The 24150-nt window shown below is 34.7% G+C and overlaps 1 protein-coding gene across 1 annotated transcript in view; it reads right to left on the bottom strand.

Annotated features, from left to right (window-relative positions):
- The window catches only part of LRP1B (LDL receptor related protein 1B), a 1892531-nt gene that overhangs the window by 23574 nt on the left and 1844807 nt on the right, over nt 1-24150 (bottom strand). Inside the window, exons 85-86 of the mRNA XM_031008804.3 lie at nt 19643-19817; nt 15447-15551 (exon numbers count right to left, since the gene is read on the bottom strand). Coding sequence (XP_030864664.2) covers nt 15447-15551; nt 19643-19817 — 280 coding nt within the window. The remainder of the gene's footprint in view (nt 1-15446; nt 15552-19642; nt 19818-24150) is intronic.

Genomic DNA, 24150 nt, shown 5'->3' on the forward strand with positions numbered 1-24150 from the left:
AATCTAGAAACTACACTCTCAAAATATGTTTAAAATTTGTAATTGTTTAAAAATAATGCAATCAAAAACTGAAATAAACTGAGATAAAATGAGAAAGATTTGTTTAAATCAAGCTTCAGTATGAATTAACAAATTTGTCTATCTTACATAAATGTTAATTAGTCATAAAACTCTTACCAGATTTGTTTAACATTTATAGGAAGATGTTGCAGACAGAAATTTCTGAAAGCTTATGACAAAATTACCCATTCACACACATTTCTTTCCTAATCCCAGTGTTAGATTCCTTTTCCTAGACCCAAAGTGAGAAGGTTTAAGCAGGCAATGCCCAAAACATTGATTCAGGAGGTAGAGACAAATGTCTTCACTAAATCTAAAATGCTATAAAATATTACAGTAGTATTTTACATTACAGAGAATACTACTATTTGGGGTGAGTCATAAATATCTTTACATATTTGATCACTATACAACACAAACATACTATATTTTTTATTTCTCTACTTATATATGCATTCATAAATATCTAAAGGCACCTTTGCCTATGACTATGCTAGACTATGATTTACCTAAAGGTAGAGATTATTGATTATTCATCTTTGTCTTCCCTCATTTCTTGAACAGTATCCAGTAAATACTCAATAGATATATTTTGCTGATCAATGTACTTGCTGTTTGACAAATGAATAGATGAATGCATGAAAACATGGAAGAGGCATAGTTGAATACATAGGAATGCCCATACATATACAGAGGTCTCATATGTGTGTGCATTCCCTATTCTGCAAAGAATGTATAGCATCATTCATAATAACATGCTTTCACCTAATTATCAATCAGTCATTTCTCACTGAAAGGAACGTTAATCCACTATGGGAAACTTTTTACATATAAGACCAGAGAAAATAAGTTTTTAAATGTTATTCCTTCTTTCTTTCATTCACTTATTCTTTAATTCATTAATTCTTCCATTTCTAAATGAGATGATTACATTCTAGTACTTGGGCATATGTAAATTGTGTATCATTCAGTTCTTGTCCCAGGATAACAAAAATTTAATTACAGAGGTATTTGCTTGATGGATACTTTAATGTGAAAAACAATTTTATGTAAAAAACAAATATACAATTAAATGTAATTTAATTCCATCAATTCATTTAAATAAATGATTATTTTAAATTTAAGTGCTGGTATGGATGACACAAATACTGTATGCAAGTTTTGGAATTAGCCAGGCCTGGGTTGAAATCTAGGCTCCTCTCCTTACAAAGATTATCTTCAAGCAAGTCACCTCATTTCAGATTACTCATTTCTCATAACAAGGGAGAGTAATACTTCCTGTGTGCATCACACATTGCACTCAGATCTAGCCTCTTATATTTTAACATTAGTCTCCCCCTTAAATCTCTCTTCTTTTACAGTTTTAATTTTTCTATTTTGTATGGTTTTATCTTCTCTTTTTTCCCTCCTTTTTTTTTTTTTTTTTTTAAGACAGAGTCTTGCTTTATCGTCAGGCTGGAGTGCAGTGGTGCGATCTCAGCTCACTGCAACCTCTGCCTCCCAGGTTCAAGCGATTCTCCTGCCTCAGACTCCTGAGTAGCTGGGACTACAGGCGTGCGCCACCAAGCCTGGCTAATTTTTGTATTCTTAGTAGAGATGGGGTTTCAGCATGTTGGCTAGGATGGTCTCCATCTCTTGACCTTGTGATCCGCCTGCCTCAGCTTCCCAAAGTGCTGGGATTACAGGCGTGAGCCACCACGCCCAACCCTTCTTTTTCTTTTTGTAAGGCAATAAAACTCAGCAAAAAAAATTTTTTTGCAGGTTTTTTGAGAGATTAAGAGATAAAATGTACATAAAATTTGTATCATCTGAGTTAGTTTAACTCAGCTGATAAATAATATTATGAATATTAAATTTAAAAAGTGTATATGGCATACCAATATCAATATAATTATAATGTCTGATTTTATTCCCAACAGAAAAAAATAGGCTTAAGTTTTTCTACTCCTTTAACATGATGGCTTTTTCTGCTACCATCCTAATGTGATGATAATATCAGCAATTATTAATCTATTTTTTATTCTTAAGCAAATTTTGCTGGTAGGCATATGAGTCTAATTCTTGTCTAGGAATTGTATAAAGTTAATTTGGGATCAAGTGCTAGGTTGAAGGTTAATTAATCTAATTTTATTGACTTGTTTAAGCACAGAACATGAGCATGAAATAAACCTTTGTCGTTATAAACATCTGAAATATGAGGTGGTTTATAGCAGTACAATCTAAGAAAAGCGGTCTAATAAAGACAAAATAATTTCAATGGATAAACAGTTAAGAGTTATACAAATAATATATAATGTATTGGGTTTGGTTTATTTGGTTATTCTTACCTAGTGATTATATTTAAGGCCAAGAATATGTCCCAAAATCAAGGGAAAATAAGATGATTACATCAGAGCTGCTTGATAATAGCTGCCCAATACACAACTACGTAATTGTTCTTTATTAAGCAGTGCCACTTGTACCTCGAAGCACAAACTAGAGTTTAAACTTGGACAGAAAAATATGATATGTGTTCTTTTTGTTCCCCATGGCATGACTGGCATGGTGAAAGCTAAAGTAACCTACAACCTCTTACCTAGAATCATAAAGGATAGACATTGATGTGACAGTTTTTCTCGGACTTTACTGCTCCAAAAGACATGCACATTTCAGATTTTGTTCTTTGAAAATATGCCAAGGGGGAGAAAGCAAATCAGGGACATACAATGTCCTGACTTTTGAAATGTGGACAACACTGGATGCTGAAGTTGAATTGCTCAATATCCCTGCCGAAAAGTGGTGGTCTGTTTGAAATCACTCATGACAACTTCCTTAGGCTCTTCTTAAGCATTCTCTAAGGGACCACAAGGTCACTGGTCCACGTGGAGGAGTGCTGCTCAGCCTGACAGCAGGACCAGTGAAGAGCAAATTGTGCAGCCAGCCTCCTTTCTACAAGGCCAATGTTTTGAGGAACCAAAGCCATAATTAGCCATCACAATGTAGAGGAATAATTCCTACCTTTCTAAAACTTGTGACAGATACAGAACTCATTATCTTCCTCCCAAATGTGTTGCAACAAAGGCTTCTCCAATACCTGTGCATTTTCTTATGTATTACTCACCCTAAGGACTTGGAAAATAATGCTGAACACTTAATAAAATAATTAGATTGGAGCAATCACAAAACTGAAGAATATGACAAAGTGCTTAATTCAGATCATTCTCTAAATGAATGTCCCTGTGGTACTTACATATTCACCTTGCATCCTTCTGCCTTAAAAAAAAAAAAAAATCCACCCTAAAAATGTTTATAAGATCTACTTCCTGCCCATGTTTTCTAAGGTAATTGAGGAGGACACCCTAAATAGAACTTGAGCTGGCTTTACATGTTGTAGTCCCCTTCCCAGTTGCTATTACTGTCACTGTCATTGCACTACTAACCTTTCGTTTATGCCAAAATTTACCTAATTTTCAATAACAAGCACTTTTTAAAAATACTCTTTTTTATTGTTGGACCCCTACAAGTTCAAATTATAGCAAGTTCTGATTATTTTGTTTCTCGTCTACTGCAATGGCTTTAAAATTTTGATTTTGTAGGTTTACTATGTTGAAGACAATATTCTGTGTTCTTTATATATATTACATTTTTAATCCTCAAAACAATCTAAAGAGACAGATGTCATTAGCAATTTCCGTATTAAGATGAGAAAAGAGGTTCAGAGAAGAACAATTGAGCAAACAAAACAATGTGGAGTCCTGACAGTGTAGACGGTCCTCTATACTGTTTTTTGTGCCTTGTTTACCATTAAACCCACTAACCATTTTTTAATTGAAAAATCTTTGTCTTCCTTTACATTGCAAATTAGGAGTCATTATGAAATCTATTTATTTTTTCAAACCTATGGGAACTTTTTCTATCAGATGACTATGTCATTAAGACTTTTCTAAGACATACATATAGCTGTGACACTTCATATTTCAAATGTTATCAGTGTTCCCCTACTGCTATAGAATGAATTTCAAACTCTAGCTAAGCATACCATATTCCTGAGAATTATTTCATGGTCTAATGTTATTGTCAAATACTATTTCACCAGCACCATTTATCTTACACCACTCAAACGCCTGAAGCACAGGCTGTATTTCTCCTTGCCTCATCTTTTTCCTTAAATAGACTCAGAGGCTTCAAAGGATGGGGGATATACCTGACTTTCCCCTTATTCTCCATCTATTTTTGAGAGACAATCACAAAGTAAAAACATACAGACAACAAACAAAAGGCAAAGAGAAGAGAAAATGAAATAAATCAAGTTTTTCTAGTAAGTTAAGATGGCGTATTAAGCCTGTCTAGTTCTTGACTTACAGATATTTAGTGTGAGTTCCAGAAAACTCAGGAAACATCATATAACAGTTTTAGAAAGTATCATAGAGATGAGAAAGCCGATTGAGAATCATAGTAAAATAAATCATTTTTCTATTATTTTCTGACTCTCCATTCTTTGCAAATTTATTAATGAAGGAAGATGCGCTGTTATGATAGAATGATAAGTGTATCATAAGCTGCCATACTCCATAATACAGTATAGGAACTAACACAGTAATTATTTAACAATATTCATTAAGAACATATTACATGGAGAATACATGCGACCCGTTGGGGTAAAATATATAAATCAGACATAACCTCTTATTTGAGGAAATTTACAACCTGCTGGAGAGAAACAGACATATAAATTTAAAGGAGCCATGGAATAGAACAGGCAGCATTCCCAGGCCAATTTCATAAAAATGTTTCATGTCCAAAGGCCATACACAGAGGAGAGGTCAATTGTAGCCATGAAATATGGAATATCATAGAGTAATGTGATAAATGTAAAAACCAAGGTGCCCCACCCCCCCACACACAAGATGATGAAAGAAAGGAGATGATTTTATGGAGAACCATTTTCCCCAAAAAGATAAACAAAAAACAGATGCCCATATAAATCTAAACAAAAATAAATAAATAAATAAAAGATGCAGGCAAAATGCTCACAGCAAGTTATTTTTAGTGTTAGTTTTTATGTTTACTTCTTCATTCGAAACAAACATTGCTATCTTGTTTGTGACCACATGGAGAATTGTTCTTGCTATGGGCAAGAAGCAATAATATATATTATAAGGAGTGTCCTGGAGTTTTGCCATCCTGCCATTTCAAAAACACTGAGTGTCTGAACTGATGTGATTTCAGAAGCAATGTAATATTAAAGTTAGGTCTTTTGAGTTCTCCCTTTTCTGACATTTCAAGTAATTTTAAAATGTTGTATTTTCTTCTGTTTTTGAAAGAGAATAGTATATAAAAATTATCTGTACAAATTAAACATTACCCAAATTCCAGCAATAAGAGATGTCATTGTTACCATTTTGTTGTACTGCCTTTAATACTTTTCTCTGTGTATGTACATGTGTATTATATATAGATATATACACATTTGTCATTATATATGTGTATATATTAATATATGTATATGTGTGCATATATACCTTTTATAAGATTGGGTCATATGCTTTATATATATTACATTTTTTAGCCACAACTTTGTGGCAACTATTCCTAATTTTGTATTTATTTTTTTTTTATTTGTTTCTGGGATGAAAATCCCTTTCCCTATATAGCCAGATGGCCCATTCCCACATTTACTTAAGGTCTTTACGCAAATACCATCATCTCAGGAAGGCTTTCACTGGCAATCCTAATATCAGATTTCAAATCTCCCCTCAAAATTCCATATCCCTCTTTTCTGCTCTGGTTTTCTCTTAACAGCTTTTAACATTATTAACATACTTAATAATATCGTAAACATTTATTTTCTTTATTTTCCGTCTCCACCCTCTTAGACATGAAGTTCCACAAAGCCAATTTTTTTTTTTGTCTGTTTTGTTCACTGATATGTCCTCTAGTGAATAGGACAGTGTCTGGTATATAGTAGTTGGTCAGTAAATATCTGTTGATGAATGGATATAAGAGAATATTGGCGAGATATATATATATATATATATATATAATATATGATGAAAGAAAGGAGATGTTAACAGTGTTAACAATAGGTTTTCTGTTACTCATTATTTTTGTTGCTAGTAACAATCTTTGTCTTTTCAGTGTCTACATAAGTATTTTAGAGAAATTTTGGAAAAATTTGTATCTGGGACTGTGATTCTGGCCCAAGCTGAAACCATTTCTCGACAAAGTCCAAATAGAACTCACATTTAAATACATGAACCTCATAGTTTTATGGTATTCTAGTGAACAGTTAGTCCAAATTCATTATTTTACAGACAAGGGAAATGGGACACACAGAGGGGATGTAACTTGCCCAGACAGTGAGCTTGAATCTATAACATTGGACATAATATTTTTAATTCTTAGTGTTAGTTTCAGAAAATTAATGATATGAGTACCAAGGCATTTATGTAAATTTACAGAAGTTTATATCCTAGAAAAAAATAGTAAAGTATGAACAAATAAACACACCTAATTATTGAATTATTAATAATTAGGTTGAATAACCTAATTATTAACACTGTTGTATAACCAACAGTGTTGGTTAAAGTAGAGAAAATTCAGATAATGGAACACTGGGCACCCATTAAAACTAAAAGCACTTAATTATACAAATTAACATGCAATGCTGTTTGTAATATATAGTAAATAAACATAAGAGTGTATCATAGGGTCTCATTTTTTAGTATATAATAATCTGCAAAAGTATATTTACATAAAGGAACTGAACGGAAACCAAAATAACAGTAGATAATACTAGGAAATGTGGATATTGTAAGAAATTCTCAGAATTGCTAATTTTTTATTTCTAAAAAAGTCTATGGTCTCATAAATAATAAAATAAGGAAGGTGAATTTAATACTGGATTTGAAACGTTTGTTTTTTAATTATAGTATGAGAGGAAATACTTTATATTATTCTCTGTTCAAATGGAGAAAGAATTGAGTTAGGTGTCTTTAGGTATATAGAGAACCTTTACTAATTTCTCAGAAGAATTACTATTAAAAAAAAGATCAGAAGAAAATAAAATATGTACAAAAATACGGACTTTCAAATATTTGCTACTTGACTACAATGCCGAAACTTTAGCCAGGAGCTTCTTGGGAAAATAGAAGCTAGAGTATGGAATGCCCAGGGAAACTCCAACAAGTTACCTCAATAACACCATATATCACAGTGGTACACCTTCAAAATTTAAAAATAAAAGCTAGTTTTAATAACAGTCAAAGTCACACAGAAATAAAAAAGACCTAGTGCCACAAAGCACAGATTTTAAGACTAATTGTATCTGTCCGCACATAGCATTTCTTTCCCATGGAAGTTTTTATATGTACATACTAGTATCATCATCTTAAAGAGGAAGAAACTAAGGTTTGGAGGGGCTAATAGGCTACACCAACAGTAATGGAGGAATATGTATGTGAATCCAGGGAAGTCCGAATCCAGAACTTGTGTTCTTTCCTGTTAATGTTTCTTCTTGTGGAATCAACAGAACTTCTTTACTGTCTGGCTTACCTTTGATAGTGAAGATACTGGACAATAAATGGGTCCCTCTAGTGTTGTCAACATAGGAGACTGATGTGAGCAGAATAATAAATGTAAATATGCATTCGAAATCCGGAAAACAAGAGGAATACTTCTAAAGGGGGGAGTCCCTGACCTCCTCACTCTCCTCTACTATGTCCCTTTGTGAATGCCCAAGCACTGGTGATTTACATCCAGGAGAAGTTTATTAGTACATTTCAATATCTCCCTAGTCCTCAGTGGTAGCAGTCTGCAAGAGGAGTGGTTGCTGTGTTGTGGAGGATATATAACCAAAAAGGGGCTATGGAAATGTGCAAAAACCAATAAAAATATGTTTGTTCGTTTGTTTTCTTTTTGAGACAACATTGCCCAGGCTGAAATGCAGTGAAGCAATCACAGCTCACTGCAGCCTCAACTTCTCCGGCTCAGGTGATCCTCCCAGGTCAATCTCCCAAGTAGCTAGAACCACAGGCGCACACCACCATGCCTGGTTAATTTTGGTAGAGATGGACCAACTTTTGCCATTTTGCTCAGGCTGGGCCCGAACTCCTGAGCTCAAGTGATCGGCCTACCTAGGTATCCCAAAGTGCTGGGGTTACAGGCATGAGCCACCACGCCTGGTCTGAAAATATGTTCTTAATAGACTGGCCACCCGTGGATTTTCCAGCCAAACTGCATCTGGTGATGCTTCAAAAATCCAGCAGTCTTCCTTTATTTTGCCCTGTCTCTGACCCCTTTAGTACAAATGGCAGCAGTTATGCTGAGGTGGTTGAATCCATGAGCCACACCCATAATCCTTTATAGCAAATGACTTTTCAGCCATACCCTTGATTTCTTCTTCAGAACATATTTTCTACTTAATTTTTCAACATGGCGAGGCTGAGAATTTTCCAAATCTTCAATTTCGCTTAACAATTCCTTCAATTTATCTTTCCCCCTCTCACTGTTTACTATCAGCAGCAAGGAGAAACCAGGCCACGACTTCAACATTTCGCATAGTCTCTGCTAAATGTAAGATTAATCGCTTGCAGTTTCTACCTTCCACAAAACACTAGACAGAACAGAGTTCAGTGGAGCTCTTTGTCACCTTACAACAAAGATCACCTTTCCTCTAGTTTCCCAAAACATGTGCCTCCTTTCTATCTGAGACCTCACCAGAAATAACTTTAACATCCATGTTTCTACCAATAATCTCTTCAAAGTAATTGAGGCCTTTTTTTTTTTTTCACGTGTCCCTCAACATTCTGCCATCTTCTACCCATTACCCAACTCCAAAGCCACAGTCACCTTTTTAGGTATTTGTTACAGCAGCACCACAATTCTGGTATCGAAATATTCATTAGTTTGCTATGGCTGCCATAAAATCCACAACAAATGGGTGGCTTACACAACAGAAGTTTATCTTCTTAAAGGCTGGAAATCTGGGATTGAGGCATCAGTACATTTTGGTCTCTTCTCAGGCCTCTCTTCTTGGCTTACAGATAGCTGCCTTCACATTGTCTGTTCATTCACATGGCCATCACTGTGTGTACAATGTGTCTGATACTTCCCTCTCTGTTCTTATCACCCTTCTTACAAAGACACCAGTCAGATTGGATTCGGGATCACCATAATGAAACCTTTTTTGTTTTGTTTTTTTGGTTTATTTATTTATTTTTTTTGAAACAGTCTTGCTGTGTCACTCAGGCTGGAGTGCAATGGCGCAGTCTCAGCTCACTGCAACCTCTGCCTCCCGGGTTCAAGCCATTCTCCTGCCTTAGCCTCCCAAGTAGCTGGGACTACAGGCATGTGCCATCACACCTGGCTAACTTTTGTATTTTTAGTAGGGATGGGGTTTCACCACGTTGGCCAGGCTAGTCTTGAACTATGTTAGCCAGGTTAATCTTCAACTACTGACCTCAAGTGATCCGCCCACCTCAGCATCCCAAAGTGCTGGGATTACAGGCGTGAGCCACAATACCTGGCCATTTTACACTCAATCACCTCTTTAAAGGCCGTATCTCCAAATACAGTCCCATTCCGAGGTACTGGGTATCAGGTCTTCAACATATGAATTCAGGGAGAGGGAGGCACAATGCAGCCCATAAAATGACAAAAAAAAATTGTCTATATGTGTGTGTGTGTGTGTGTATATATATATATACACACACATATATATACATATATACACATATATACATACATATATACATATATATACATATATACATATATATACATATATACATATATATACATATATACATATATATACATACATATACATATATACATACATATATACATATATACATATATACATACATATATATACATATATACATATATATACATATATATACACATATATAATTTTCCCACTGAAATCTAATTTATTTAGTTTGAGATCTTAAGTCCAATTCAATCAATATTTACTATATCTATGTGCCACACACAGGGATACCTGAGTTGAGATTAATGAGATAATAAGAGTTAACTAGAAAAAAAGGTAGGAGACACATTTGGGTTCAGTGAGCTATTTGACCACAGACACCTAAGTGTGGGATGGTGCTGTGTTATGCAGTGAGTATATGTGTGTGTGTGCCTGTGTTCATGTTAATAGAATAGTAGTAGTGGGGCAGGTAGGGTAATTACATTTCTTTATTTTGAGCATGAAATCTATTGTGGATATTGCTGAGAAGTAATGCTGGGGATGTAAGTTTACAAAAAAAACCTTAAATTCAATGTAAATAATAGTCTAACACTAGGGAAAAAATCTTAGCAGGTAGGAAGGCATGGTCAAGTTACTACTGAGCTCAATAATTCTTCACAGTAGTAGTGATTTCTATAGCTTACAATAAAACTTATTTAATAGTACAAACACTGTCAAAATAACACATCAGATTTTTTTAAAAAAACATTGTTTTAATATTATTCAATATATCTACTTTAATAAATGTAAAAATGTCCCCCAAATAAATGCAAAAAAATCTAGTTTTTGTTCTTGTTCCTAGGCTTCTGTTGGCATTTTCTGTTTATTCCACACATAGTTATAAGTAAAAATGGCCATCAAGAGATAAAAGTGAATCCTTTCAAGGAACAAATTTATTCCTTAAATTGAAGGCTACAGTAATAACATTTCTATGTGGAAAAAACTATCACCTTCATAGATCTGGATACTATATAGATAGTCCAAAAGTGCATAAGTTTTGCACAGTTCAAATAGTTTTTCACTCTATGAAGAAAATAAAAAAAATATTACCAACAAAACTAAAGCAAGCACTATATTGTATCTCTGAAAGCAATGTCTGTTTCCTGTAAAGGTTTTTAGATGAAATAGTACATACTTACTTTTCATTAACAATACATGACCACTGCCAATTGAGATCCGTGACTAAAAACTATTTCCAAAAATCTCCTCTGGTGAGGAGAATTGACCACTAGAAAGATATTCTGAGGGTTTCATATTCCCTTAGCTGGACTTTTTTATTGTCCAGGGATCATTGACACTTTATTTTTAATTTTACTTATAGTCATTTACATTTTAGTACCATGTGATTTATAAATATCCTAGGTAAAACAAGGATAATCTTACATATTCTGGAAAGTTCAAATCTGAGGAACATGACTGTGAAATCCTCCTGAACCATCTCTCTCTCCTTCCCAGGCCCTAATAGCAGGCCTTGAATAGTGCAAAACAGTCTTCTTAAATACATTAGTCTTTCTTGTCATAAAAATATTTTCCTCTAGATCCTACTTACTGTTTTTTTTTTTCATTTAATTCATAACCAAGTTTTCAGAAAAGAATCTACATTTTTCTCTACTTCTTCTCCTTTTGATTAATTAACTATAGTCTGGTTTCTATCTCTATAGTGCTTCCAAAACATCTTTCACAATGGCCACCTAACTGAGAACTCCAATAAACCACTTATAATACTTGTCCTCTTTGAACTGTCTGGAGTTGATACTCATTGGCACTCTACTCCTTTGATTTGTAGGAATCTACTCTTCAGTAAATCTCCCTCAACTTCTAAATCTTCTCATTTACTTTTGTTGATTCCTGCTTGAGACAGTACCCAAATAGTGGTATTTCTGAGGGTTCCAACCTTCATTTCCTAATACTCTTTCTATAAACCCACTCTTGTGTCATGGTATAAAATGTACCTAATAAACTGTCCCCAATATATCTCTTTAGCCTTCTCTTCTCCTGTTGTGCATATAACCTTTTTCTATTCTCAGCTACCTTGGCCTTTTATTTTTAGACCTATTCTCCTTTGATTGTGCTGTACCCTCTTTTGAAAAAAGATGTTCAACCCCTTCTTTCCTATAAAACTACAATATGTTTTCTAAAAATACTGTGAACATGTCTCTTCACGTATAAAGCCTCCCACTCTCCCATAGGAATCATTCATTGATCTCTATTCAATCGTTTTCCCAGAGCACTTTGGTCTTATTTCTATTATAATAATTAGCAAATGATATTTTAATTTTCTAAAAGCCATTCATCTTCCTAAAATGAATTTTAAGTTCCTCTAAAGTAAAAACTCTTGAGGTTGTTACAGCATAAAGACTGCAATGCAGTGTAAGTGTTATAACCAGGGTATGGACTTTAGAATTGAACAGGACTGGTCTGAGTCTCAGACATCCACCCCTTCCTAGTGTGTGACCTTAATGTTGTAATCTATGAAAAGGGAATAACAATTAGATAATACTACTACTTACGTGTAACAGTCTAACTTCACACATAAAATATGTGAAGGGTTTAACACAGTAAGTGGTACAGAGTATTTGTTAGGTCAGTTTTAGCTGCTATTAATTAATTGCCTTCAAAAATTTATAGAGACTCAGTTTATTACTAAATATTTAGTAAGGGAATTGATGAATAAACAATAACAGCGTAATTCTTCCTTGCTTCTTATATGGTTTAGCTGGGTGAGGAATGCAGTATAGTCATCTTCAGTATCTGTGGGGAAGTGGTTCCAAGACTTCCCTAGGATACCAAAATCCTCAGATGCTCAAGTCCCGGATAAAAAATATGGCATTGTGTTTGCATATAAGCTATGCACACCCTCCCCTATATTTTAAATCATCTCCAGATTATTTATAATACCTAACACAATGTAAATGCTATGTAAATAGTTGTTTTACTGTATTGTTTAGAGAATAACAACTTGGGAAAAGTCTGTACAGAAAAATTGTGTCCGTGCTGAGCCTGTACAAACTTGAGAAAAGTCTGTATGGGGTCAGCACAGACACAATTTTTATTTCCAAATACTTCTGATTTGCACTTGGTTGAACCCACGAATGTGGAGTGTAGGGATATAGAGGGCTGATTGTATACACATTATGCCCACTATCAAAATAGATTTTAAGGCATAGAAGACCAAGGTACACACATTTCTAAAGAGCCAAATACAAACAGAGATAGAGACATAAGTACACAAAAGTAGGAGAGGTTGCTCTAAACTACCACAATTAACATATTTTTTCCTGGTTGCGTTTATCAGATAGGCCAATTATCATGTTTAAATTATATGATTTTGATGATACTTGGTAAGAGCAAAAAGTGGAAAAAAAATATCAACGTGGGCTGCTACACCCATGAGAGATTTTTATTCTGGTAATACAGGTACATTCTCTGGACGGGGAGTCCTCCTGAGACCTATTTATGGGTGGGAAAGGTGGGCCTGAAATGGATATATTTTGCCCAGAATTAGTGAGACAGGGGCAGGACAAATGAAGACTGGGATTCAGAAGAAGCCTTACTCGTGTTCTAAAATAGAAATAAAATAGGTACCTGAATCCATTTTTGGTCAAGGAGAACCTTAGGTATACTAACTCTGAAATGTTAATGAATCTATTGTTCTCTTCATTCTTTTCTTTGGTTGTAATGCCCAAGTTCAAGCCCTCATCACTTGTTACTTGAAGTGTGGTCAAACCTTTTGATGTAGAGTCCCTGTAGGTGATCTGCAAGACTTTCCTTTACATGCCAACAAGTATCACCTTCACAACAAAACTCCTTCAGCTCAAGCCTCTGCCTCAAGTCTCAGCAACTCATTATGAATAAAATAGTAGCATTTTGGTGATAAAATATCTGAATTTTAATACAATTGTGCTTTAAAACCACTATTAGGTACTTTGAGATTACCAGAAGTTATCAGATTCCAATCAGGGCTACTCATTATGACACTGGTTATTAAGGAGTATATGCCAGATGTGATCAATCTCTAAAGCTCAAATGCACAATGCAAAAATAATTTCCATTGTCATGAACATTGACAGTTACCCTAAAGGTGATCCTGGAAATTTCTCAGGAGATATGAGTTTACTATTGCATATATGTTCAAAACACCACAAACTGAATCAAGAAAGAATGATTTAAACTATTAAGAAATAAAATTTCTGGAAATTTTTCAGACTGTAAAAAAGGTCTTACTCTAAGACCTTTCATCTATAAAGAGGTCTTACTGATGAAGGTAGGGCAGTTCTCAGTAAAATTTTGGGAAACAAAATGGAGCGCTTCATCTGTGCTTGAAATCAAAAGTCAGTTACTAAATAAAAATTATTCCAAATATAGCATATGGAAGTAGTCTTAAAACACCTGCTTCTGTATTTCTCTAATTAAAAGCTACTATTTTCTAGCAAATGTATTTTTATTAGACAGTTCCACAAGCTTTTTCATTTTCTCTGTTATATTTCTAGACACTCTAGCAGTCTGTGGTGCACACACTTGTTGGTGAGTGAAGCAAAGGTTAAGTGTGTATGACACAGATGAGCCCCGAGATTAAGTATACTCTGTGAAATGCATGTGGATGTTCATGACTTAAACCAATGAACTGTGGCCTGAAATGATGTCACACGAAGCGCAGCGGTAAGTGGAAGGTTAAACCTACTTGCATCTCGGCTCATTAAACGCAGTTAAAGTGCAAATCCCCTCATTCTGACAGTAGTGATCACAAGGGTTCTCTTTCTGGTCACAGCGCTGACTTTTAAACCCCACAGAGCATCTGCAGAATTTCAGTAAAATACAGCTAAATAAAGCGTCTGACTTTTTTTGCCAAATATGTTTTAAATTCATTTCATACAGAGATAGTAACATTCGAACGAAAAGGTTCCCAGATATGCGCACTTCTCTCTCAAACACACTCATCACATGCTACTCTGACAAGGTCGGGAGCAGGATGCAGATGTGGGTTATATGTGGGCATTATCCTTCTGGTCAGTGATGAAACTCACAACAGTGACCATGTAATCTGAATAATTTTATTTCAAATTGTCCACTCTGGACAATCAGTTCATGGAGGGGGGAAAATACTAAATTCCAGATTTTCTCAGGAGCACTGTGAATATACCCAATACGTTTCCTAGGTGTTGAGAAACTCAGACACTCAAGTTATTCTAAAGGAGCCAGGGGCTTAATAGGTTTACATAATAAAACAGTCTAAGTCTCATACAAACATCAACTAGCATTATACATATGAAAGAATATTACAAGTTCTTGTGAAAAAAATGGTCATAAGTACCAAAGTATTCATAAAAAGATGGTTATCTCTGGGCTTCACATATCAGAATCAGGTCAATAAAATTATAACGATTTTCTCTGGCATTTGCAAGTTCAAAGGTCTATGCATGTCTGAAATGGTGCGATGCTAAGAACAGAATGAGCTCTTCCTCATGAAATCATTAGCAATTTGATGAAAGAGGAGATTCTGCAGCACATGAGCTGATGAGGGACAATACTTGATCAGAGATGTCCATGAAACACTCATTTAAAATTACCCCAGAAAAGGAGAATAATAGAACAGAGATTTCATGTACATACAAAGGCTTATTATAAAATGCCCATGACTTGATTAAATACTCACAGACACACAGGTACATTTGTCTCGGGGTCCAGCTGGCATGTGCCACCATTGTAACAGTAGCCATCACATAAGTGACAGCTAGAGGCAATCTTTCCATTAGTGCAGCTGCAGCAACAAAGAAAAAAAAAAACAATTTCATTGTTATTGGCAACATTATTGCTGAAAGCTGACATAAACTCTCTGTGGATGAGACTATTCATCATATAGGAGAGATGGAGTGGCTGGTCAAAAGGAAGTTTTCAGGAAGTCTGACTCACTAGAGGCAGTTTAATTTATATCAGAATGATGTCATAAAATTTTTCTTCTGATAATTCTCAAATTTTCAACCAGTTCGTTTAATATAAACATTTTATATAGCTAGATATATGTGCGAAAAAATAAATATACTCTAATATCTATCATTTACACTTCTGGGAGACATTAGCATCAGTACCTTGTTCCTTTTTCATGTAAGTAGGGTTTGGTGACATCTGTGTGAATGATAAACCACATGATCAAGTACTCTGGAAAAACGTGCTTTAGCTTTTCTTCTAAAGTGGAAAATCTGTTTCAAAGAATGCTAAGACATTTAGACCCCACATTTCATAAGAAAGTGGAGGGTTATCCTGTAGCCACTTTTATCCCACTGTTTCTCTTTGAATATGTACTGTAACTAATGTCAAACTATTTTTATTCTAACATAAAAAAATCATGGAGTAGTTCATAAAAAAACAGTTATGTTATAGGAGCAATGTGCAATATGGCAACAAAGTAATGAGACAGGCTTTCTTGAAAAACTTACCAAAATGTTTCTAAGTTAAAGTCGCATCACAGGTTAGGGACAAGAATAAATAGCTACTGCTACACTGTAAAAATAAACATAACAATACTGGGAAAAACACAGACATTTTTTACTTGCCATGTTACATTTTTTAAATAGACAAATAATTAGATTGGACAGTGAAAACTGTTGAGTGAATGCAGAAATGTGCATCAACATTTCAAATTATCCAGGGACCTACTCTGTGGGTCAAAACCAGAATTAACAACAGATCATGCTGGCAATTCTGATCATGTGGCCACGCCAGTATTAGCTGCTATGAAATAATCAATGGTATCACACTGCATCTGGACGTAACCTTGACAAAAAAATCAGGCTACAATATCGATTGATCACTTTGATCCTCTCCATGATGGATATCTATTGCAGTACATCTGTCATAGGGTGATTCCTAATGATAGGTGAGATGCCTAAAAATAATCGGTTGACATGTAGTTCATTTATTCTGTGCATGTTTATTTGACCTCATGTGGGTTGTGTAGCTACTGGAAATACCCTCAACTGCTCTTAACATTAATTGGTGTTTAATTTGAAGATGTTTCTGAAAAGCTTAGTTTGTGAAATCACATTTCTTTTCAAGGTAAACAGGAGCAGTGAGCAGTGTAACTATGTACAAGATGTGAAATAAAGATATAGGTAAACAGAACAAGACATAGAGAAGGGGTGGGTGGTCTCAAGTTTGTACAGAGACTATCCCATCCTTTATAACCTATAGAGGCACCCTAATATGGATGCAGTGAATTAATAAGCAATCAGTGGTATTGGTGTCTAATAGACTAAGTGCATCTGAGGGACTTTTACTTGTCCTCCATGCCCAGCCTCTTTGAAAATCCTAAGGTCAAAAAATTATAGTTTCTTGTTTTATCAAAGGAACAGCCTCAAAAGGGAAAATTAGCTCATTATACATTAAATGATTTTCTACAAAAAAAAGATAACTGTTTATCAAATCTCATCATCTAAAAGACAAAAAAAACCTAATTGCTTTTAAACCTGTGTTTCCAATGGATACAAAAGATGTTGCCTCTTTTTCCCTCTAAAGTTTGTGTTTGAATCCTAAGTTGAAGACCGAAGTTTGTAGACATTTTAAATGTGAAATACAAATAGTTAAAATCATTACAATACATCAAAGAGTGCAGCTCATATTTTAAAGTAAATTTTCATAATTTTCTTTTTTAGAGGCATTCAGCGTATATGCACACACAAACACACACACACACACACACACAGAATATGTGATGTATCACTTTCCAAAAGTGAATTACTAGTTATTCAGTCCATACAAATAGTTCCCATGACAATGGTCATCAAAAAGACATAATTTAGGTTATTCAAGATTATGATCAAGCCTGTCTTCACCAGTATTCACTTTGATTTCCAGAAAAGAGAGAAATATGCAATTGGCTCTGTTTTAAAGATTATACTCACTGTACTTGATCGAGTACCTGTTCTACTTAACAGTTCATAGGCTGTGCATTAGAAACACAACTGCCTATTTGTAATAACAAACATACTTGATGGCTTGAATTTTCCTAATTAAGTAAAAATGATTAACTTTATTGTAATTTTGTTTTACTATCTGTTCTTTACCTATAAAACAAATTCTAACATCACTGTAACTTCATTTTAATGCTAATGTGAAAAGTATCATAGAAATAAAAATGAACTTTAATCATCTAACATGTTTCAAAAATCCAAAGAATTATGTTTGTATTGTCATGTTCAAGTGTTACAGCCTATTTAATAAATCAAGTATTATTATATTCCTAGTTTAAAAGTTCCACTATCTCCTCATTGTTAGCAATTGTTATTTATCCATTTTTATATATACATTTCCAAAAAGATCATTTAAAAAACACAAACTCTTATGTTGCACCTCAATAGCCTGCTCATTGTGGGAATCTGGTGTTTCTGTTTTGGAGAAGGCACTTTTGACTGTATAGCAAGCAATACTGAGGGACCCTGATCCCTGCCCTTTCTTCCTTACATAAAGGGAAGAGGGTCTGCATCTCCACATGAGCTTTTCCAAGGTAAAATGGGTAGGAAACTTTGGCTCACACCATTTCTCAGATGTGATCTAGGATTACCCCAGAGATCTCAGCCCATGATCTCTGGGGTAAGTGGAATGGAGTTGTAAAGAAGATTCCACAGCTTATCCTGATATGGTGCACAAGACATAGAGAACAATGTATGCTCACTAATTGAAATACAGTTCTGTCATGCTACAGTTTCATCACAAAGAACAAATGAGCTTTATGAGGAAACATGATTTGGAGAGTTTATATGAAAGCATGTTTCACTTTTGTGTACTTATCAAAGGCACATAGTTATATATCAGTCATATTTTCAATTACTTTACTAAAAAATGTACTTTCAAATATCCCAATTTTGCAGGTTTGCGTAAATGTCATTCATAATGATAATACAAATCATATTTAGAGTAAATTCTAAAATGAGAGTAAATAAAAAAATGTTGATGCTCTTTGCAATAAAATTTTATTGGGCCTTGTTTGGCAGAGCAACATAACTCATTCGGCACCCTTGGTGAGCTCTCAGCAGAAGCTGTGACATGGACACTTTATGGCATGCTTTCCTATCTCATATTCTTATTTATTATACTCCCAAGCAAGGCAAGTGATAGAGTCCAGTTCTTTTTAAGCCCTTCCTTTAAAAAGCTATTAAAAGAGGTCTGGAGTGAGGATTGATCTCTAACCTCAGTGGCATAAACTTGTTTCACGATAGAAACTGAATGGCACAACCCTTTAGCCGCAATGTTCTGTTTTTCATTCACTTAATCTTAAAGCCAAAGAGCAAAAGGCAGTGCAATCAAAGTCAAACTCGAAGATTTTTGTTTTACTTATTTCCCAGAACACATTATTCCTTCTGTTTGCTTTGATCATAATGTTCAAAGTCAGATTAAGAAAAAAGGATTAATGTGTGTTTTCATTAGACAGGTCTTTCGCTCCTCCTTCAACAAATCAATTTGCAACAGAAAAGCAAACCTACTTATTGTCAATAACAATGATGAAACAATTAACAGCCTGAGCTAATCTAATTGTATAATATTACATGTAGTTTTGGAAAGTATGCTGAATGCCAGCATTTCTTGCTTACTCAGGAATATTTGATATAGGGAATGATATGACTGTCTTATTACATAATGGATTTTCATAATTTCTAGATATTCACAATAGATGTTGAATAAGTTCAGGTCAAATTAAAGCGAACTAGACTTACTCTCTAATCATAAAAACTGCAATGGGCACAATACGGAATTTTAGAATAAAAACGATCTACAAAGTTTTTACAATTTATTACTGAACTGCAATGTCCATTGGTGTCCAAATGCTTTTATAAATTAAGCTGGATGTCCACTTACTTGCAAAATATATCTTCACTGTCTTTATTTATAATGCAGTGCCCCCCATGGCACCTTACACACTTGTCAACCTCACATTTTGGTCCTTCATAGCGTGTTGGACAGACACATTCAACACTTCCATCATCCCCAATGGTACATGATTCAGAATTCACACAATAGTGGTGGCACACGTCTAGGAAAAAAAGGCACAACAGAAAAATAAAATTATATTACAGGACATTTTTCTTCAGTCATAATTAAGGTGACCCTTTCATTTATTACTTAAAAATAATAGGTAGATTAATTTACAAAAGCAGCTTATAATTACACATGAAGTAGAATTCTTTAATAATGCTATTGATTCTCCTCTTTGAATTAGGCATCATTTTCCTCTGGCTAAGAGAAGAGAGCTTATATTGCTATAATGCTAGGTGACAAACTCTTTTGGTTCTGAATATTAAAGCTTAAGTTAACAAGTTCCCTTAGCTTTCTTTCTAATGAACAACATAAGTATAGTTGGAAATGAACAGAAATGCTTAACATTTCTTTGGATGTCATTTATTGTTGCCTCCTTCACACCTCTTTTCATCTAGAGAACAGAATAATGTTTGGTTGTTGGACGCCGAAAGAATGAGGGTCGTGATTACATCGGTATACCACTGGAGCCTATATGAGTAAGCCACAAACTGTTTCTCATTAATGCAGAACGTTGTCAAACCAACAAACTCTGTATGCCACCCAGAAGGACTGCTGAGGGCAGTCAACGATCCAGGCACAAATGTTTCTTATGATTAGGTATAATTGAAGCCTGTCAGTAACAGTACAAACCTGTGATCAATTAAGCAGTCCACCTGCTCTTGTTACCCAATAAATAGGAAGGGCTGTAGAAGCTCGGCAGTTGCCTTTGCTCACTAGAAGCAGAGAGCTCTCTTCTTCTTCCCCTGGCCCTTTCCTTAAAGCAGTTTCTTTTGTCTTGAGTTTTCATTTCTAAGTTCGTCCCTTCGTTCAGTCTTGTAATGATGGTCTCAATCACTAACAGTAGTAACTGCTGTAATGACAGTCTCAAGTAGTCACAATGGCAGTCAGCCACATGTGGTGAGCAGAGGACTCATACCCCTGCACCAGACTTTAGTGTTGTGGAAAGAAGCCTCCCTGTACACGTAGCAGAACAAACCCAGGTATTTTCTGCATGCCTGTGCAGGTGAGCAAACAACGAGTTCTGCCTCTCATGGAACTCCGAAAGGAAAGCAAACTGGGAGACTAACTGATCCATCATTCATGGGGAATAATAACAGAAATCTAGGCTATTATCCTTTTCTAAGGTAAGAGACTAATCTTCCCATCAGTCACGAAACTCCCTGTAATCTGAACCTATTGTTTTGAAGTCCATTTCTCATTGAGCGTCACAGACGATTTTCTCAACTAGGAAGGAACACTTCACCCAAATATTTCTATGCCCCTTGAACATGCATAATGAAACAAAGACTATTTAATAATATAACAACCACTCTAACAATAGAATTAGACATTCTGCTTCTGTCTTTTGAAAAGCAAACATGTCTGTTTTTATATATGAATATATTATAATTTATCACACTTAAATATTGAAATTAATAATATAAATGATCCTATGCAAAATAATTGATTAAATTGATTCCAGACTTTGTGTTTAGAAAATGCAGTTTCCTTTTACCTATTTAATTGTGAAGCAATATTAAATGAGATTAGCTGAGATACAAATCACAATTTATAAACTTCATCCTGCTATATTGACAATTATAATGGGTAAGAAAAATTAAAACATAATTTATAATTCTCATGTTTATGTTTATCTAGCCCTTTATTAAATCAGACAGAAATTAAATTTATTGACAGACTTGCTTCATATTTATGGAAATTTATTTCAAGCATTCCCATGCTTGCTGTTGCACTCTGCCAAGTACCTTCATTGAGATTTAGGGTTGAAGCCTATTAATACGGGTTTTGGCTATATTTAAGACATATAGTACTTTCAAAAGGTAAGAGAGTTGGAGATCTGAAATTTAACATAGTGTTAGTAGCCATACATTATGGTTTCTGTAGTTGTTCTAGGCTTGGAGGGTATATATACACCACACAAATGCTGTTTTTATTTATGAAGAGTATATCAACAGCAGTCTATGTGATCATCCAGGACAGCCTCCCATTCAATGCAGAAACCTCTGAAGAACAACCTTCTTTAGGCAGGTTGTAAGATACCTTTAATTCATAAAAAGCTCTTTTAATATTGTCCCCAACTGCTTTAAAATTGCATCCACTGGGGCTGATTAGCTGTCTGATGAGACATAGAAGTCTAGTGATGTTTCTTTGCAACATTTTTTTACTATGTCATTATTCAAAGGTTGCCGTGGTGGATATAATTAATTATAGAATCATATAGGGAACTTATTTGCAGATGAAAATTCCAGTGCCTTTCCCTGCCACCCACTCCTAGATTATAATTCATAGGTCTGAAATGGGGCCCAGGTAGTTCCCATGGGAACTAGAAAATGTAAGAAATGATGATCTGGAGAGAATTTTACTAGTTGGCAAAGAGACTACATTGTCTAATACTTGTAAATAGATTTGATTTGACCAAAATAGCTTATTTATTAACTAACATTGAAAACCAAAATTAAAATGTAATTTTTCATGTAAAATTTTGAAGCACTTTGTTTTTATAACTATACCCCTGAAAAGACCCAAATAACTAGAAAAAAATGGATTAATATTCTGGAGGTTGATGAATGTCCAGGACCACACTCCAGCAAAGAGTAGTTTGCATTTAACTTAAAGTACTAAAGGTCAAAGTTAAAAACTTATCTGCAGTATGCTAATTATAAGTAATTTTGTGCATAAATTAAATCTTAGATTAATATTAAAAAGATGGGCTGGGTGCGGTAGCTCACACCTGTAATTCCAGCACTTTGGGAGGCCAAGGTGGGTGGATCATCTGAGGTCAGGAGTTCGAGACCAGCCTAGCAAATATGGTGAAACCCCCTCTCTACTAAAAATACAAAAAATTAGCTGGATGTGGTGATGGGCACCTGTAATCCCAGCTATTCAGGAGTCTGAGGCAGGAGAATCGCTTGAACCCAGGAGGCAGAGGTTTCAGTGAGCCAAGGTCGTGACATTACACTCCAGCCTGGGCAACAAGAGTGAAACTGTATCTCTAAATAAATAAATAAATAATAAAAAAATAAAATGAAAAGGTGAGGGCCTGTACATAACTCACTAGCAATCAAGGAGATGAAAATTAAATTAACACTTCAATGAAATACCAATACACACCCACCAGATTGATAATACAATAATAGTGGAAACTCTCATCTACTACTACTCGTGGGAGAGAATGTTGGTGCAACCAATTTGGAAAACGGTTGGCAATATCTCCTAAGTTTCAGCATACGCACACCTTATGACCTAGCACTTCCACTGTTAACATATACCCAAAAGAAAAGCATGCACATGTATGTCAAGAAACATACACATAATATGCACAGCAATATTTTTAAAAGCCCCAATTTTAAAAAATCCAAATGTCTGTCCCAAGAATGGATAAACTATGTTTCATTTATACAATAAAATGCACATATGCAAACACACACACACAAAATGCAGCTGTAAGCAAAAATATGGATGAATCTCACAAAAATTGAGAAAAATAGACACAAAATATATATACTACATTTTTATATTTATATAAGATTCAAAAGTTAAGTTGAATCTATGGTTTTAGAAGTCAAGAAGGATTTATCTTACAGGAGAGGAGAAAGGAGAGTGATGAAGAACATGAGGGAACTTTTGCAGTGCTGATAATGTTTTTCTTGAATGCTGGTTTAAACTGATGTGTACACCTTGTAATATTTAATTGAACTGTTTACTTGTGATTTTTAAACTTTTCTATGTATATTACACTTCAACAGAGAATGCTTTTTCTTTTTAATAAAAGGCACAGAAGCAACCTTAGAATGTTTTAGAAATTCTCATTTATTTAGCTAACTAGGCTAAATAGTTTTTCTCTTTGTAGGAACAACTTTTAAAAGGAATTCATGGTTCACTTTTTATGCTTTACAGAAAATCCTTCACTCTTTAATGTGTCCAATATTTTTTTCATAGCATGTCAGATGCTCATTATTCAATGCAGTTGATTGGCCTCATGGCATAAAAATGGAATCCAAGACTGTAAAAGAAAGGTTTGCTTAGATAAAATTGGGAAATAAGCAAATATTAGAATTTACACTTTAATAAATAATTCTAAATTGCATGTTTTTAAGCCATGCCATTTTTCCCCTCTAAAAATGGCAGAAATAATTTTATGCTCTGAACCCTTTCTCTACAGATATTCAAATGAGAAGACATTTCATTTCTCCCAGTTCTCATTTTTAACACTCCATGCTGAGTTGAAATTCAGGGGCAAAGAGTTGCTCACTACACTCCAGCCCTGGCAGAGTTGCCTCTCATTGCCTTTTTATGAAAATCTTCTATCTCCAGTTATTTGGCTTAAC

Source organism: Gorilla gorilla, chromosome 11 (genome assembly GCF_029281585.2).
Source record: "Gorilla gorilla gorilla isolate KB3781 chromosome 11, NHGRI_mGorGor1-v2.1_pri, whole genome shotgun sequence".
NCBI classification, from domain to species: domain Eukaryota; kingdom Metazoa; phylum Chordata; class Mammalia; order Primates; family Hominidae; genus Gorilla; species Gorilla gorilla.